General features: G+C 41.7%; 1 protein-coding gene and 1 long non-coding RNA gene across 4 annotated transcripts in view; one reads left to right on the top strand and one right to left on the bottom strand.

The window, feature by feature from the left end:
- LOC128351416 (uncharacterized) overlaps window positions 1-3,799 on the top strand; it is a 35,153-nt gene extending 31,354 nt beyond the window's left edge. Inside the window, exon 4 of one of the 2 annotated variants that reach the window (XR_008319766.1) lies at window positions 3,628-3,799. This is a non-coding gene — a long non-coding RNA (uncharacterized LOC128351416). Of the gene's footprint in view, window positions 1-3,558 lie in introns of both variants that reach the window. The other variant, XR_008319767.1, reaches the window with a different exon arrangement.
- F5 (coagulation factor V) overlaps window positions 3,198-17,387 on the bottom strand; it is a 70,537-nt gene continuing 56,347 nt past the window's right edge. For both annotated transcript variants that reach the window (XM_053310928.1, XM_053310929.1), the window contains 8 exons: window positions 17,226-17,342; window positions 16,248-16,319; window positions 13,013-13,107; window positions 11,404-11,559; window positions 8,613-8,757; window positions 6,856-7,004; window positions 5,853-6,035; window positions 3,198-3,770 (listed from right to left, as the gene is read on the bottom strand). In XM_053310928.1, the coding sequence (XP_053166903.1) occupies window positions 3,624-3,770; window positions 5,853-6,035; window positions 6,856-7,004; window positions 8,613-8,757; window positions 11,404-11,559; window positions 13,013-13,107; window positions 16,248-16,319; window positions 17,226-17,342 (1,064 nt within the window). In that variant the 3' untranslated portion in view covers window positions 3,198-3,623. The remainder of the gene's footprint in view (window positions 3,771-5,852; window positions 6,036-6,855; window positions 7,005-8,612; window positions 8,758-11,403; window positions 11,560-13,012; window positions 13,108-16,247; window positions 16,320-17,225; window positions 17,343-17,387) is intronic.

The raw sequence follows: 17,387 nt of genomic DNA, 5'->3' as shown, positions 1-17,387 counted from the left end.
CACCTGTTGTCAGTTCTGTCTTAGAGTTTTGTACTTATCTTCTCATTTCTGCTCTTCAGGGTGAAATGAAAGTTCTCTCCCAGAGTTAATATTTATGATGTATATGTTCATATACACCATATGTTATATGACAACATTTATTTAGTACGCACTTGCTTTAGAAGGAAGAGATCTCAGTGATCTGGTCTAGAGCCTTTGGAGTCAGCTGTATATAAAACTATAATTAATTAATTTAATTAATTAAATTAATTTAAATCCTTTGGGCTGGATACTATGCTACCAAATAGTAATTAGTGTTTATTCTATACAGCATGTTGAAACTTGAATAATTAAAACCCACATAAACACACTTCTCTATGTCCTGTTACAATCTTTGAGACCAGCAGAGAGCAATCCCACTTGCCCCCTGCCAAATGATACAACCAGGATGAGCTGCTATGTTGTCCTGGAATGTTCATGAACATTCTAACTTCAGCAGGAAACTCTTGTCAACAGTAGAATGTTGACAAAACATTGCAGCATCTATTAGGGAAATTAAAGGGCACTTTGACTAGGAAAAACTTCACATAAGAGTTAGTGACAAGAAGAGAGTACTAGAGGCAGAGCTGCTCAGCAAGAAATATTTGGAAAACTTAAGTGGTAAGATAGCTTAGAAGCAGAATGGTTGAAAGAACTGAATCAGTCTTGACTATATAAGGGAGTTTCTCATATTGAAGTTCATGGGAGTAACCACAGCTCAGAGATTCAGCTGTATCTTCATTTCCCCACCTACACAATGGGGATCCCAGAGTCAGTTGAACATTTCATGAAGAATAAATTCAGGAGGAGGTTGAACTATTCTGAGCTGTATAGTTCACAAGAGAACGAAGAAGTTTCAGTTATTGCTGCAGGCACTCTCAAAGTGAGTCATAGCAAGCATGATAAACAAAACTTCTCTCTACCTTGTCTATTGCCACTAATGACTAAGCATCACTCCTAAAATTTTAGGTGTGGCCAACCCATTAATAATAATAATTATTATTATTATTAATAATTCAATTTCTATACCACCCTTCCAAAAATGGCTCAGGGCGGTTTACATAGAGAAATAATAAATAAGATGAATCCCTGTCCCCCAAAGGACTCACAATCTAAAAGAAACGTAAGATAGACACCAGCAACAATCACTGGAGATACTGTGCTGGGGGTGGATAGGGCAATATTCAGCATAAAATTGACCACCTAAATGTACAGTAGCAGAAATAGAGGTTCAACATTCAAAAAAGGAACTGCTGACAGTCTAAATTACTCATGAGCCATTTTTGGAAGGGCAGTATAGAAATCGAATGCATGAATGAATGTATGAGTAGACCCATTGACATTAATGGGACAAATTAGTCATGACAATTTGTCCTATTAGTGTTGATGGAACTACTCATGAGTAACAGTCTAGATGTCAGTCAACATCTATTTCTAGGTTAATTTTACTTCTGTTGTAAACTGCTTTGTGAATAAGATGTATAATGATCAGGATAAAGCTAGTAAGTTTGAAACACTGGCTTAAGTTAAGAATTTACAAGATACTACATTGTGGAAATACTTCTACACAAATTTGCAACAGCATAATCAACAATGCAATTAAAATTGCTTTGAAATTTTGTGAATCCAATTTAACTGCCCTGAATGGATGAAAATCAGAAAAATAAATGTCAGATTACTAGGATTCCAACCAGACCACATGCAGTTCCCTATAAAATGGGAAGGTTTTCTTTAACCTAAACTGCCATCATTGTAATGAGAAGGAATCAAATAAGGAATGTTTGAAATGCACATTGCAGTGAATAGTCCCAGAGTGTCCTCATGACCAAAGGAAGGAGGGAAAGTAATCAAGTTACTACAGGAGGGTATATTAGCAGACTCCTTCCCTTACATGCCTTCTTGCAGTTCCTTTCAAACCCGAGTCAACATTAGTAATGAACAAATGGGGAAACAGTCTGTCCAGATTTCCCAACAGTCTACAGTACATTTCCCTTATCAGTGAAAGGTCAAAATATTTTTGGAAAATATAGTGTGTGTAAAAAAATAATAATAAGGCCAAATAGTATATAGTACTGGTTGAATCAGTGCCAATCATTGTATGGTTGATTATATCCACAGTTTTCTGCTCTGAAACAGTGTATTCCAGAATCTCACAGTGGGCAGATTAGATGCTTTAGAACTGTTTAACAAGGCACATGACTTTAATCTCTATATATAATGCTCCTGGGTGTGCCAGGGAAAATGTGTCCCGGCAGCCCAGCTGATTGGCTGGGCTGCAGAGGCGCCTGATTGGCTGGCGCAGCGCACCCAGGAGAATTTGACCAGCAGCAGGCCAGGCTGCAGGTGGCCACGGTGGCCGCAGGCCCGGCCGCGGAGGTGAGGCAGCAGGCCTGGGCGAGGCGGCGGTGGGCCCGGCCGGAGCAGCGGGACTTGGCCAGCAGCCTGGGCAAGAGGGTGGGGGAGAGGAGGCCGGCCGCAGAGGCCAGCAAGCGGCGGCAACGAGCCTGACAGGCCCAGCCGCAAAGGCAGCACTCGGCCAGGCCGCGGAGGCAGATCAAGGCCAGGCGGCGGCGGAACTGGCTGCTGAGGCCAGATGCCCGTGGGAGGCTGAGTGAGAGGGAACCGGGCAGCGGGATTTCTGTGTTCTCCGCCTGGGCGGAGGTACTGTGAAATGAAATGCAGGGGGAGGGGGAGAGAAAGAGAGGGGGGAGGGGAAGGGGAGGTAAAGAGAGTGTGGCGGGGTCAGGGTGGGGGAGGGCAAAAAGGAGGGGGCGAGGAAGGCAAAAAGGAGGGGGAGGGCAAGAGAGAGGGGGAGAGGCGAAGGGCAAGAGAGAGTGGGGCAGGGGGGAGAGCAGGAAAGAGGAACAGGGGGAGGGCAGGAGAGACTGGGGCAGGAGGGTGAGAGATAGGGCTGGGAGGGGGAGGGAGGGCAAGAGAGGGTGGGAGGGGAGGGGGCAAGAGAGAGGGGGATGCAAGAGAGAGTGGCGAGGGAGGGGGCAAGAGAAAGTAGCGAGGGATGGGAGGGGGCAAGAGAGAGTGGCGAGGGAGGGGAAGAGGGGCAAGAATGTGGGGCAGAAGGGAGGGAGGGGGATACAACCAGCCCCAAAGAGAGCACAGATGCTCTGTGCGGGTTGGCTAGTGAACTATGAAAGTAACAATGATTCACTCCAGGTCAAAGATACAGTATAAGATAATAGATTTATGGCCCTGATTGAACATCTGTTGATATTCCGCTCTCATAAGTTGAACTAATCTTTACATAGCTTCACAAGCAAGCTAACTACAACAAAGGCATAGGTGGTGATTTGCTTTAGGAGGGAAATCCAGAAATAGACAAAACTTGGGGTGTTAACATATTAAGGCATACCTTTCCCCCCTGGCACAATGACACATTTCTCTTACATAATCATAGAACTTAAATAGTTGCAAAATGTCTTTTAATTGATATTTACAGATCTGTTTCCACAACTGAAAGTGCCTTGGATGTATACAAAAGAATCTTGCTAAAAAAAGCTTTCTTTTGTTTTATCTTGTAAACAGAGCTGGTGAAAGCAACAGACTTAAAGGTATGGAATTTCTTGACAGCACTGTCCTCTGTTCAATTCCTAGATAACATTACAGCCAAACAGTTCTATCCGAAGACAGATGCTCTGATTCCAATCTTTAGGAATGATCCGAATGAACCTGGAAAATATAGGAGGGCTGAAGACGTGCTTGATCTGACTGCTGCTGTTAATGTTTCCTGTAAATACCTGAAAATAAATCATTTTAATTTATGAAACTTGCATTTTAATGTTTCCTGAAAGTAAGCAAAAGATCATTTTAATTTGTGGAATTTGCATTTTAAAGCAAATACCCAAGAATCTGGAGGACTGGGCATCATAAGAACACAAGCACCCTGATGAATCAGAAAAAGGTCTATCTGGTTCAGCATCCTGCTTTCCATCATGGACAAGCAGATGCCTCTAGGAGGTCCATAGGCAGGAGATGAAGGCATGCCACCTGCTCTGCTGATGCTCCCTTGCAACTGGTATTCAAAGGCATCCTGTCTCTAACCCTGAAGATAGCATATAGCCATCACAATTAGTGACCAATTAAAGGATCACTAATTGTGATGGTCCAGGATTTGTTTTTTGTCTGGGATTTGAGGCAGAGAGACACTAACAAGCACAAGAGAAAAGAAACTCTCATCCCTAACTCAGCACTGGCAATCATGCAGGGGTTGGGGGAATTTTGATGACCTCCCCTTTCCCTCGAAGCCCTCTGTGTCACTAGAAGATATGTCCCCCAAGGGTCGCACAGTCCTCAGGGACTTATTTTTGGATGACAAAGCAGACTTCTGAGGGAAGAGGAGGTTGTCAAAATCCCAACCCTCTGCAAGCGCCAGTGCTGCATTAATCTAGAATTTGTCCACAGCACTGCACCATCTCACAGAGCACTGAAGCTTCGTTAGTTAGGAAGTTGGCCACTATTGATATAAAATCAGCATAAGCAAACTAATGCAAAATTGTGCCTCCTTTTTTTTTAACTATGTGCACCTGGCCACCTTATGATGTCACTTTTCCTACTTCTGGTGTACAGTTGAGCATATATTATTGTGGTTTTAAACAATCTGTATGAATTCTGGAGAGCTTTGACTCTCTTGACTTTTCCTTTCAGTTTCCCTTTTAACCATCTCCTCATTCCTGTTTCCTCTTTTGAAGATAAATGTGTTTGTGTTAGACTTTCTTGTCCATTTTATACTGCATATATGCTCAATTTAATAATATGATGGTCACTGTTCCCTATCAGTTCAACAACCATTACATCTCACATCAGGTCCTGGGCACTCCTTAAGATTAAGTCCAGGGTTCTAGTAGGTTATATCAACAACTTTTCTAAGGAGCAGTCATTTAGGGCAGAAGTTCCAAAACTTTTAAAACAAGTGTACCTTTAGCTCAGGAACCCCAAATAATGGGACAATTTAATTTCTATGGGAGTACTCAGGGCAAATTTCTGAAACCTGTCAGTCATGCTGAGGGGCGGGTACATTGAGCTTCAGCGTTTAGCCAGCCAATCAGGAGCAGAGGAAGAGGATCTTCACCCTTCTTCTTCCCCTGCTGCAGCAGACACATCTCTGAGGATGCATGGCTTCAAGTCAGCGATCCTCAGATGGGGAATTAATAGCATGTCTGCAGCATGATGCAGATGGGCTCTGAGTACCCCCTGGGTGCCCTTCAAGTACCGCCCCACTTGGGAACCCTGATTTAGGGTATCGAGAAATCTGGTCTTTTTGTCATGACCTGAACATGCATTTCCCTAGTCTGTGTGAAGGTAAACTGAAATACCATACTCCAGCTGTTCACCTTAAAAAACACCATTCAGAGATTTAACTCCTGTTCAGATGCCTGTCTTCTGTTCTACATTACAGGAGCCATATCTAATATTCATCTATCCCTATGTAGTTTATATCGACTCTAGATCCATATTACAAATACAACAAATATTTATACACCGCTTTTCAACAAAAGTTCCCAAAGCAGTTTACAAACAAACAAAATGGCTCCCTGTCCCCAAAGGGCTCACAATCCAAATAAGAAACGTAAGATAGATACTAGCAACAGCCACTGGAGGGATGCTGTGCTGGGGATGGATAGGGCCAGTTGCTCTACCCCTGATAAATAAAGAGAATCAACACTTTTAAAAGGTGCCTCTTTGCTCATCTTAGCAGAAGAGGATATTATCACCAATTTCCAGCAGGTAGATCAAGACTAACTGAGGAAGCATTGCAACAAGTCTGAGGCTAAATAAGTTCCCGAGGTTAAAATAAAACCATAAGAAAAAGAAAATGGTACCTTGTCCATTGAAGTCAAGTCATCCAAATAAGACTTCCATGTTGACCCATCTTCACTATAACAGATGGAAAATGCTTTCACAAACATTTCAGTAGACAACGATCGAGCACCTTGGGTTGCAATGGCTGTTATCTTCTTAGATTGAAGGAGATCAATTTGTAGCCACTGATTCTTGTTGTTTGACTGTAGGATTTATAAGTACAATAATCATATTGTGCATCTTACCTGGTAAACATTTTTTTAAAAACCACTAATAATCTATGCATTCTACAGAACTGTTATTAAGAAAGATCTAGAATGAAAGAATGGATTGTGTAACTATACTTAATGGATGCTGTCTGCAAATGTTGAAAGGACATGGAGAGAGAGAGAGAGAGGGAAACGCAAGATGGAGACGTCACTTGACTAGATTTCTTGAATGGTTGCAGGCAGAGGGACAGAACATGAAAATATGTTGAGTAAGGTGGGATGGGGGGAAACTATGAAGAACCAAAGTACCATTTCCAAAACTCATGTTGCTATCTTGAAATAAAATCAGAGGGCACAAGATACTTACAATGCAATACTATGCATTTTTATTCAAAAGTAAGTCCTGTTGAATTCAGTGGGGGCATGTACCCAAGTAAGTGTGCACAGAAGCACAGCCTTAGTATGTTTTGCATCCTGATTTCAAACTTTTGCACAGGAAAGATGCTGAGAGGCATAATCTCATACTGCGCAGGAGGAGGCAATGGTAAACCCCTCCTGTATTCTACCAAAGACAACCACAGGGCTCTGGTTGCCAGGAGTCGACACTGACTTGATGGAACAACTTTACTTTACTAATGATAAGCAGGGAAGTGTGAAATGCCAACACTTGATTCAGACACACAGGCTGTAGTTCCTACTTAATCTGAAGCAGATCCACTAACTTCAGCTGGTGCTACAGTATCATCATCATTTTAAAAAGAAGCTCATTCACTATCAGCAGCAGAAGCGTCAGTGTTGTATCTTCTCTCCCTACCTTTGCTTGCCAGGCATTCATTCGCCCTTTTCGATTAAGGCGGGCCAGGTGCGGTCCCCATGCGCTGAACCAATTCTTCTTATAGGAAGAAGCTGTGATCTGTGCATCCTGGATAGCCCCACTTTCCATTCCCAGTGACTCAGAGCAGCCTATCATGAAACAGCAGGGCATCCCATCAGTTCTCCTCCCCAGCAGAAGGAGCTACAGCAACAGTTGCTAGCCTGAGAGAGACATTTCTGCCGCAGATTTAATCAGATAGATTTATTATTTACATTTCTATCCCTCTCTTCCTCCAAGGAGCCCAGAACAGGTAGATGGTTGTGTTTATCCCCGCAACAACTCTGCGAGGTAGACTGGCTACCTAACCCAAGAAGATTAGAATGGATTAGAACTGAATCTCCTTTTCTCCGTTTGTAAAATATTAACCTCCTTTCTCTCTCCTCCTCCCTTTTGCTGGTTCCAGCAAGAGGAGAAGAGAGAGCTGTACATTCATATCATTAGCTAGCAAGAGCACCAACACCATCTCCTGCTCCTTCTGGAAAGCACACCAACATGTCTGTAGCTTCCTCTTTTCTTTCACTGCTTGTTGCAAACAAGTGTTTTAGACAGTGGAAATAGCAGAGGCATGCACCATGTGGGCAAGCAAGAGCATGCAGGGGAGCACTACCAAACTCAGGTAGCACCAGAATTTGCCCTGCCCCCAGAGATTTTCTTATATGTGGTTTCTGTCTGAGCATGTCCATGAAGAACTTATTGAAGAAGGTGCCTTAACTGTGTCCTTGCCCACTGTCAGACTTTGTAAATTGGAAGGAAGGTGTCCAAAGTTTCATTAAAGGGGGGAACAGGGCCCTATCTATCCCCAGCACAACATCCCTCAAGTGGCTGTTAAAATAGTCACTACTTTATGTTTTGTTTTGTTGACTCTGAACCCCTTGGGGACAGGGAATCGATTGATTGATTTATATCTCTGTAAACCATGTTAGAAACTTTTGTTGCAAAGTAGTATATAAATATTTGCCGTATTCATGTTTTTGTCTAGGCTTTGATAAGCAAGACTGATTTAATGTAAAATAATTAAGAATGGTGAACGTTTGGGGCAATTTACTGAAGAAGAAAAAAGCATTCTGAAAAATTTGGAGGGAGAGGGGAATTCAGTTTAGATGCTGCAAGATCTGGTAGTGAAAATAAAACCACCAGATTATGCTACAACTCTAAACATTATGCTACAGTTCTAAACACATTTACTTAGGAGTAAAGCCTATTGAACTTAATAGGATTTACTTCTGAACAAACACATATAGGAATTGTACTACATATTAGATAGATGCCAGATCTGGCAGGTGCAGATTCAGAGACTGTCTACAATCTGGAAATCCATATTCAAATTTTAAATGTTTTGGCCTAGAGAACAATTAATTACTTTTCCTCATCTGGAGCTTTCCCAGGTGGCTGTACTGTGGCAGGAAGTGCCTAAAGTTAAGTTGTTTTGAGCACTGCACCAAAGTGCTACTTTTTTAGAATGCATATAATGTTCAGTAATTGTCAGAAGCAAAGCTGAATAATGCAATTGGCTGTATCCTGTATAAAAGGCATCTTCTGTCACCTTTCTGACATTGCTGTAAATGGTTACCTGGTATGAACTCTGCCCCCCCGGGCCCCCCCCCCCACGTAAGTGTTGTGAAGCTGCGTTCGATCTCTGTATGTAAAAGCTCCTGGTTCATAGTACTCATCAACTGCCACAAATTTTGATGTCTTACCTTCTATTTCACAACCCAAGAGCTCCATACGAAGTGTAGGCCTACCATAAGACTCGAATGGATACACCCTAATATACCTAGTAATGATAGGAGGATCAATGTGATTTTCTTTTATTTCACGAGCATCCGAATTGCCTTCAAAAAGCTAAGGAAAAAAGAAAAATGTATAAATAACCACACATCATTTGTTCATTTTATGATGGTACACGTACAGATAACTATATCACACAACCTTTCCATTTCTATGCAATTATTCACGCTAGAAGAGGTGAACCATATTATCCCTGATACAGTTCTTGTGATGGGCAACTAGTTTTGTATAACTTGGGGCCCTGGATGGGGATGTGTATGGTTATATTGTGCTTGTATTTTAATTCTTTTTATTCAAATCTATGTTTTTATATTCTAGCTTAATATTTTAATTGTGTAATTTTTATAGTCTTGTTTTGATTTTTCTGTGTGAACTGCCTTGTAAAAATATTGTTTTAATAATTATTGTTTTAAATAAAAATATTGTTTTAAAATATTGTTTTAATAAAAGGAGGTATACAAGTTTAACAATAGATAGATAGATAGATAGATAGATAGATAGATAGATAGATAAAAATGTGCATCAACATGCATCCAGTCAGTTCAGCAGGGATATGATGATGAGCTTTACAATGTGAATGGGGATGCACATTGAGATTACATCTGTATCAGCATTGGCTACATGCAAAGAAAGATGCTTTCAGATGCAGATCTACCCAGTTATAACAAGGCTTATAATTTTAACATTAGATTTACAATACAGTGGTAACCCAAAGCTAGGGGAGGCTTATGCTGTGTGGGAGATGGCAATGGTAAACCCCTCCTGTATTCTACCAAAGACAACCACAGGGCTCTGTGGTTGCCAAGAGTTGACATCGACTCGATGACACACTTTACTCTTATAGAAGGTTTAGAGCACCTATAAAAACAGCATCCTAAGTATCCTGATATTTAAATTGCAAATGAGACAGTAAGATGAACAGATGTGTACCTTACCTGCACGAACACATTTAAAGATCAAATCCACACATTTCAGAGGATTCTGGGTGAAGCTATGTGGGCATTTCAGAAACAATGAAACTATGCAGGTGCTGCTCTCTATTCTGGCAGAGGATTCCTTCTCTGCATGTTTTCTTAGGCAGAGGTGCACCTAGGTAATTTTGGAGCCTGAACCTAAAGTCCTTTTGGGCCCCCAACCGCTGCCTGCCCCCGCTACCCCCTCCACCCCCACCGCAAGATAAAATGCAATTTTTAGAAGGAATTCTGCATAAGATACGTCCCACTGACTTGGGCACTTTCCAGATTAGACCCTGCAACTGGGTCACGGCGTATCTGTGAAGTGTGTTTCCGCAGTCCCTACGCTGACAGCAGGGTGCTGTTCATATTTCCAATGCCATGTTACAAATTTAATCGCTGCGACATAGTGCTATAATGTTGTATATCCGGCGTTTAAAAGTTGCTGTTTTTTCAGGTTGTTTGTTTTCATGAGACTGCTCCCCCTGCTGGGCGCTTCGCTATATACGTTTTGAATGTGATTTGCCTGAACGGAAGCACTTTGCTGCTAGTGAACAGCTAATCTGGAAAGTGCCCTGCATACACCACATTTTGCATGGAAAGTCCTGCCACTTATATTAGCTGAATGCAGTATCGTTTACACCAGAACATGCTCAAGGAAAGCTGGGAACTTTTGTGGGGGATTTTTGGAATAAATCCTGCATAAGATACTGCCCACTGACCTGCACATACCACATTTTCCATGGACAGACCTGCTACTCTCCCTTCTTCCTCCCTTGCCTATCTGCAGTGTGCCAGTGCCAGCCCCAGAAAAATCAGGGGGAAGGAGAAACAGAATGAAGAAATGGGCAGTGGAGTGTGGGGGGGGGAGAAACTCACCAGTAGCGGCAGGAAGCAGAGAATCTTCCCTTATCTCTGTCACCAGCTGGCCCCAGGAGCTGGTGCAGCCTACCTTCCTGTTGTGCCTTGCTGCTGCTGCTACCACTACATCCCACCCCTCACCCCCACTTTCTTGCCCATGCTGCCTCAAGTCAGCTGGGTCAGGCTAGAGAAGCTGCCATGCAGACAGCAGCTTCTGCCCCGGCAATCTTTCTGAGCATCCCCCCCACTCTGCCCCAGCCTGTAGTGGGTCCAGTCCAGTCCAAAGGGTGCCACTGTTCTTAGATAGCCTGAATGACCTTCTGTTGTGAAGACCTTTTTGTTCCAGCAGGCATTTGGCCCATTGGATGGCTGAATTTTATTGTTTCTCTGGGCCTATTTTATAATGATTTGTTATCCATTGCCTCTTGAGATTTTACTGTTGGTGATGGCTGGTTTTAGTTGGTATAATCTGCTATGAGTACTTTTGTGAAAGCAGAAATGATGATATATACACGTTTTCAATAATAAATAACTATTTTTACAACCACTAAAGAGAGTTTGCAGAAAGGGGAATGTTGCCTGTTTCTCACACCCGGCAAAATGAGACATGTTCCATTTCTTATTCTGGTTTTGTTTTTACTACCTAGCCTAAGAATGCCTTGAAACCCCACCCGCAATATTTTCAGGAGATTGAATAGTGCAATAAATATACATTCTATACTTGCATGGTACAATAACAGTTTTGTGGTAATCTGATGCTTCCCTCACTGTGTTCTGTTCTCTCACTGCTCTCTCCAAAATATTATGCTTGGCCCCAAAATTTCAGCACCTGCGTATTTTAAAAACAAATATGAACGTGTGCTTCAGCTACTGAGAGCATACAGACCTTCTGTGCCCCTGTGGGGTTCCCTCTATAAGGAATCCATCTTCTCCCATTTCTGCTATGACTAATAGCATATTTCTGTGTATACAAGGATGACAATGACTGCCTGGCTCCCTGGGTCTGAATGCCTGTGATTACAACTTCTCTCTGTAGGTCCACCTGTAGAAAAACAAAATAATAAATCCATTTCAGTCTCTAATAGCAAGATATCCTCTGTCATATTTGTCAGGAATATTTGGCATATAATGATATGAAAATGCAAGTGGAAGAATAAACTATTGCGACATATTTGATATGCATATGTTGTGACTGCCTGGGCTAGCTTTACAATCTTTTCGCAAAGACAGGATGGGCAACTGTTGGGCAGAACAAAAGGCCAAGGTGAAGAAACTAGAATGAAAGAACCTAGAATGGTAAATACTATGCACAGAGGCTTGGTTCATACGTAGTGGGAAACCAGAGGTCCTTTCACTTCTGGTTCCCAAACCTGAACATCCGAACTGGGGAATTATAGTTACAACAACAACAAAAAGGACCCACAGTTTCCCTCAAACAGTGCTTTGTCATCTTAGGTTCTCTCTAAGTTTCAACTGCTCTGCCTCCAGTTTGCCTGTGCCAGTATTACATACTAACGCTGGCACACTGTTTCACTGCTCTAAAACTGGAGTTAAGGGAGGAAGCTCCTCCCTCACTCCAGCTCCTATTGGCTGTACAGGCTGTCCTTCAGGAAAGAAGGAAGCCCACACAGCCAGCTCCCCTGCTTCTCCGCAGTCTCGCTGACTGCAGAGAGACTGCTCTCCCGAACATATGAACACGTACACGAGAGTGGGGGTGGGGGTCCCATATTACATATAACCCAGCAACAAGTTCAAAATTGGACAGATATTGACCAAATCAAGTAGAAAACCCAAATATCTCAAAGCAGTTTACAGAGCAAAGGAATAAGATGTTTCCCTGTCCCAAAGGGGTTCACAATCAGAAGACATAAAGTGCCAATTCAAACAATACAGTCTGGCAACACATGTGAACAGGAAGGGGTGGACAGAGAATGCAGCCCATCGGGATATCCACCTGGCACATCCTTTAATCATATGTGGGTTATATTCATTCAAATGACCCCCAAACACGTGCTCCAAATACTTGTTTAAACATGTATTTGTCATACATGTTTGGAGGCTATTGGGGCCATTCAGATGAACGACCCTCACACATGATTAAGGGATGCCCTGAGAGAACTCAGGATGTCCATGGAGGATACCCTAACAGGTGCGCTCTTGACACGTGCCTTCCTTTTCATGAGTGCTTCCAAGTCATTTTATTTGAACCAGCCCAAAGGAAACACCACCAGTTAGTGACATAAGAGGGTGCTCTAGTGGAATGAATAGGGATTTCTATTCCGTGTTAATTATTTCCTACTTCCTTCTGTAAGCATGGGATTGTTCTTGTCAGGACAATATCCAATTTATAGACATCATTGGTTCTTGTATCCACAACCTATCATCCCACCTTCTAAGCATTTCTTTTTCTAAGCTGGAAAAAATAATTAAAAGGCAAGCTACTTTCAATATATGCTCATAAAATACTTTTTCCGTTTCTGTGATCAAACCATTACCTGGATCCAGGGATCTTCATTTTCCTTCTTCACAGTGCTCCAAGCATTGTACTTTCCACTGTTGTTTAATCTTGCCAGCTTTGGTTCCCAATAAGCTGAACAGAAGCAAAACGTTTCTCGTAAAAGTAAAAGAAAATTGACAATCCAAGGTATGTTTTTGCATGCTCTCTTGTTTTCAGTGGAAACAAGAGCTTGAAATTTGTTGATTATTCATTCATGACAGGAACCTCTAGTTATTTTTTCAGGGGAAGATACTAGATATAATCCGTGATGAGCAACTGTCAATTATAAACTGAGTCAGAAGAACTGCTCTTGGTTGTAATCCAGAACACATTCAAACACATGTGTCATGCTGAATTCTGCTGCTAGATTTCACACCTGGTAATTAGTATATTACTCTTTTGCACTGTCATTTCTAGGAGAATGGATGACAACTTGTCTGCCACAGTGAAAATACTGGGTCACATTAATATACTCTGCAGCAAATAGGTGCTTATTAAAGTAGTGGAACATGGGAGAAGAGCTGGTCTTGTGGTAGCAAGCATGAATTGTCTGATTTGCTAAGCAGGGTCCACCCTGGTTTGCATGTGAATGGGAGACTACATGGGAGCACTGAAAGCAGGGGCGTAACTACCATTAGGCAAGGGGAGGCAGTCGTCTTGGGGCCCCACTGATTCGAGGGCCCCCCAGAGGCACATCACATGACTCACCCACCCTCCCGTGTTGCACCCCCTATGAATTATGTTGAGTCTCTTGGAAATCAGCAGTAGCAGAGAGTAAAAAAACTAGATTCTATGTGAAGTAGATATTCACCGTATTCATAATGGGGATGTGAGTGCACTATATATTGTGAAGTGTGTTTCTGTGTGTATATCAGCAAAGGGCCCATTTTAAAATCTTGTCTCTGAGCCCACTCCAACCTTGCTACTCCCCTTGACTGAAAGATATTCCCCTTAGGGCTGCTCTGGAAAGAGCATCTGCATGCTCACACGCAGAAGGTACCAAGTTTCCTCCCTGGCAGCATTTCCAAGATAGGGCTGAGAGAGAGCCTTCTGCCTGCAATCTTGGAGAAGCCGCTGCCAGTCTGTGTAGACAATACTGAGCTAGATGGACCAAATGGTCTGACTCAGTATATGGCAGCTTCCTATGTTCCTATGGTGTACTAAATCCAGTGCTAGAGGATTGAATTGAGCTCACTTACAAGTGACAAGACACATCACAGGGGGAGAGTAACTGGCCCTATCCACCCCAGCACAGTACTTCCAGTGATTGTTGTTGGTGTCTGTCTTATGTTTCTTTTAGATTGTGACCCCTTTGGGGACAGAGATCCATCTTTCTTATTTATTTAGTTAGTTAGTTAGTTAGTTAGTTAGTTAGTTAGTTAGTTATTATTTCTCTGTGTAAACCGCCCAGAGCCATTTTTGGAAGGGCGGTATAGAAATAGAATTTATAATAATTATTATTATCATTTCTTGTTTAAACAGTAAGACAGGTGTTATTGACTGGTTTGTTTTATCCAGACATCGAGTCCTTCCCAAGGACCTGGGATGGCTGAATTTTATTGTCAATTGTTATAGATATCATCGCAGAATATGGGCTGTTCCCAGTAAAGCTGCTTTTTGTAATTGGCTGATGCTGATTTCTGTGGCCCCTATGGTGTTGAGGTGCTCTTCAAGGTCTTTTGGAACTGCACCCAGGGCGCCAATTTCCACTGGGATTATTATGGTCTTTTTCTGCCACAGCCTTTCCATTTCAATTTGTAGATCTTTGTACTTGGTGATTTTTTCTATTTCTTTTTCTTCTATTCTGCTATCCCCTGGTATTGCTATGTCGATTATTTTCACTTGTTTTTCTTTCTTCCTGGCTACAGTGATATCTGGTGTATTGTGTGGCAGATGTTTGTTTGTAGTCGGAAGTCCCATAATATTTTTACATCTTCATTTTCTTCAACTTTTTCAATTTTATGGTCCCACCAATGTTTGGCTACAAGTAGCTTGTATTTTTTGCAGATGTTCCAGTGTATCATCCCTGCTACTTTGTCATGCCTTTGTTTGTAGTCAGTCTGTGCGATCTTTTTACAACAGCTGATTAGGTGGTCCACGGTTTCATCTGCTTCTTTACAAAGGCGGCACTTGCTGTTTGTGGTTGATTTTTCAACTTTTGCTCTTATTGCATTTGTTCTTAGTGCCTGTTCTTGTGCAGCCAGTATTAAACCCTCAGTTTCTTTCTTCAAGTTGCCATTCTTAAGCCATTGCCAGGTCTTGGTGATGTCTGATGATGTCTTTCCACTTATATTGTGCAAATATTGACCATGCAGTGGCTTATTTTTCCATTTTTCTGCTTGGTTCTTGACTTGTTCTTTCTTGTAGGCCTGCTTTGTTTCATTGGTGTTGAATTTTCATTGGTGTTGAATTATTATTATTATCATTATTGCACAATATAAGCGGAAAATCAGACATCACCAAGACCTGGCAATGGCTTAAGAATGGCAACTTGAAGAAAGAAACTGAGGGTTTAATACTGGCTGCACAAGAACAGGTTGCATAAGAACAAATGCGATAAGAGCAAAAGTAAAAAAAAATTGGTGGGACCATACAATTGAAAAAGTTGTCGAAAATGAAGATGCAAAAATATTATGGGACTTCCAACTACAAACAGACAAACATCTGCCACACAATACTCCAGATATAACTGTAGTCGAGAAGAAAGAAAAACAAGTTATAATAATCTACATAGCAATACCAGGGGATAGCAGAATAGAAGAAAAAGAAATAGAAAAAAATCACAAAATATAAAGATTTACAAATTGAAATTGAAAGGCTGTGACAGAAAAAGACCAGAATAATCCCAGTGGTAACTGGCACCCAAGGTGCAATTCCAAAACAACTTGAAGAACACCTCAACACCACAGGGGCCACAGAAACCACCATCAGCCAATTACAAAAAGCAACTTTACTGGGAACAGCCGATATTCTGCGACGATATCTATAATAACAGCAACAACACTGATGATAAAATTCAGCCATCCCAAGTCCTTGGGAAGGACTCGATGTCTGGATAAAACAAACCAGTCAATAACACCTGTCTGACTGTGTAAATAAATAAATAATAATTCAACAGGGATTTTCTTCTAAGTTTAATTTTCCTTGGGTTTAAATAGTGCCAAGAAGGCTCTTAAGCAGAGGATTTGCTATACTGAGCATCTAAATGCCATTAGTTGTGAAATTCAACTTACATGTGTAATCAGAAGCACTGATTTGTGAATCTTGTATACTGCCACTTGCCAGACCCATGGGTAATTTGCACCCTGTATAGAAGGATCACAAACATTTTATTAGACATATCTCTAGGGGAATTGCTCTGGTTTCTTAACCAGATAAGATCTTATGGAAACTTTCAGTAGTCAGGAGGAGGAATTTCTTGCTCTGCAGAACTAAATGTCCCTCCCCACTACTGTGAAGATTTTCCAGAGCATCCAGATGATATTAAATTACATCAAGCAATTTCTTAGCACCATCTGCTGGTCATTTGCTGACAACCCATGGAAAAAAACATCCCTTTTAAATACTAAAGGTAAAGTGTGCTGTCAAGTCGATTTCAATTGACACCTGGCGCCCAGAGAGCTCTGTGCTTTTCTTATGGTAGAATACACGAGGGGTTTACCATTGCCTCCTCCTATGCAGTATGAGATGATGCCTTTCAGCATCTTCCTATATCGCTGCTGCCCAATATAGTACCAGCAGGGATTCGAACTGGCAACCTTCTGCTTGTTAGTCAAGCATTTCCCTGCTGCGCCATTAAATACTACTTCAGCAATATTTAAAAAGGATGGGGTTTTTACAGATTGTTGGTTCATCGCCAGAAAATGGCAGTAAGAAAATGTACAACATCCTTTAACATCCTCCGGATGCCCTGGAAAATCTCTTGTCACAATTTGCGTTTGTGTTAGAATAATTAAACTGCTGTCTAGACAGACCCAATACTGCCTCAAATTCCAGATTTTAAAAGAAAACATCAGTGCCATGCTGGCTAGAGAATAAATTATGTATGTATATACATATTTATGTAAATATTCTTTTTCTGGGGGCATAATTTACAACTTTTGTGGGAGGACAACACAGTATACCCAGAATTCTAGAGTAGCCTAGTGCTTCCCAACCGAGCAATAAACTTTACAGGACTTATGAAGTTCAGTACAGTTAAACTCTATTACCTTCATCGATAACAGTAAAGGGGGCTTGCATTCCTGCTTCCTGATAATCACCAACTTCTGTGTCTAAAAGCCATATTCCAGCTTTTGGTGGTTTCATTTCAACAGTACGGAATGAACCTTGAAAGCAGAGAGGATATGTACATACATTTCCTGTTTGACATA

The sequence above is a fragment of the Hemicordylus capensis genome, chromosome 3, assembly GCF_027244095.1.
Source record: "Hemicordylus capensis ecotype Gifberg chromosome 3, rHemCap1.1.pri, whole genome shotgun sequence".
Classification (NCBI taxonomy): Eukaryota; Metazoa; Chordata; class Lepidosauria; order Squamata; family Cordylidae; genus Hemicordylus; species Hemicordylus capensis.
The sequence above is the reverse complement of the archived record's forward strand: the minus strand, read 5'-3'. Positions and strand labels throughout refer to the sequence as shown.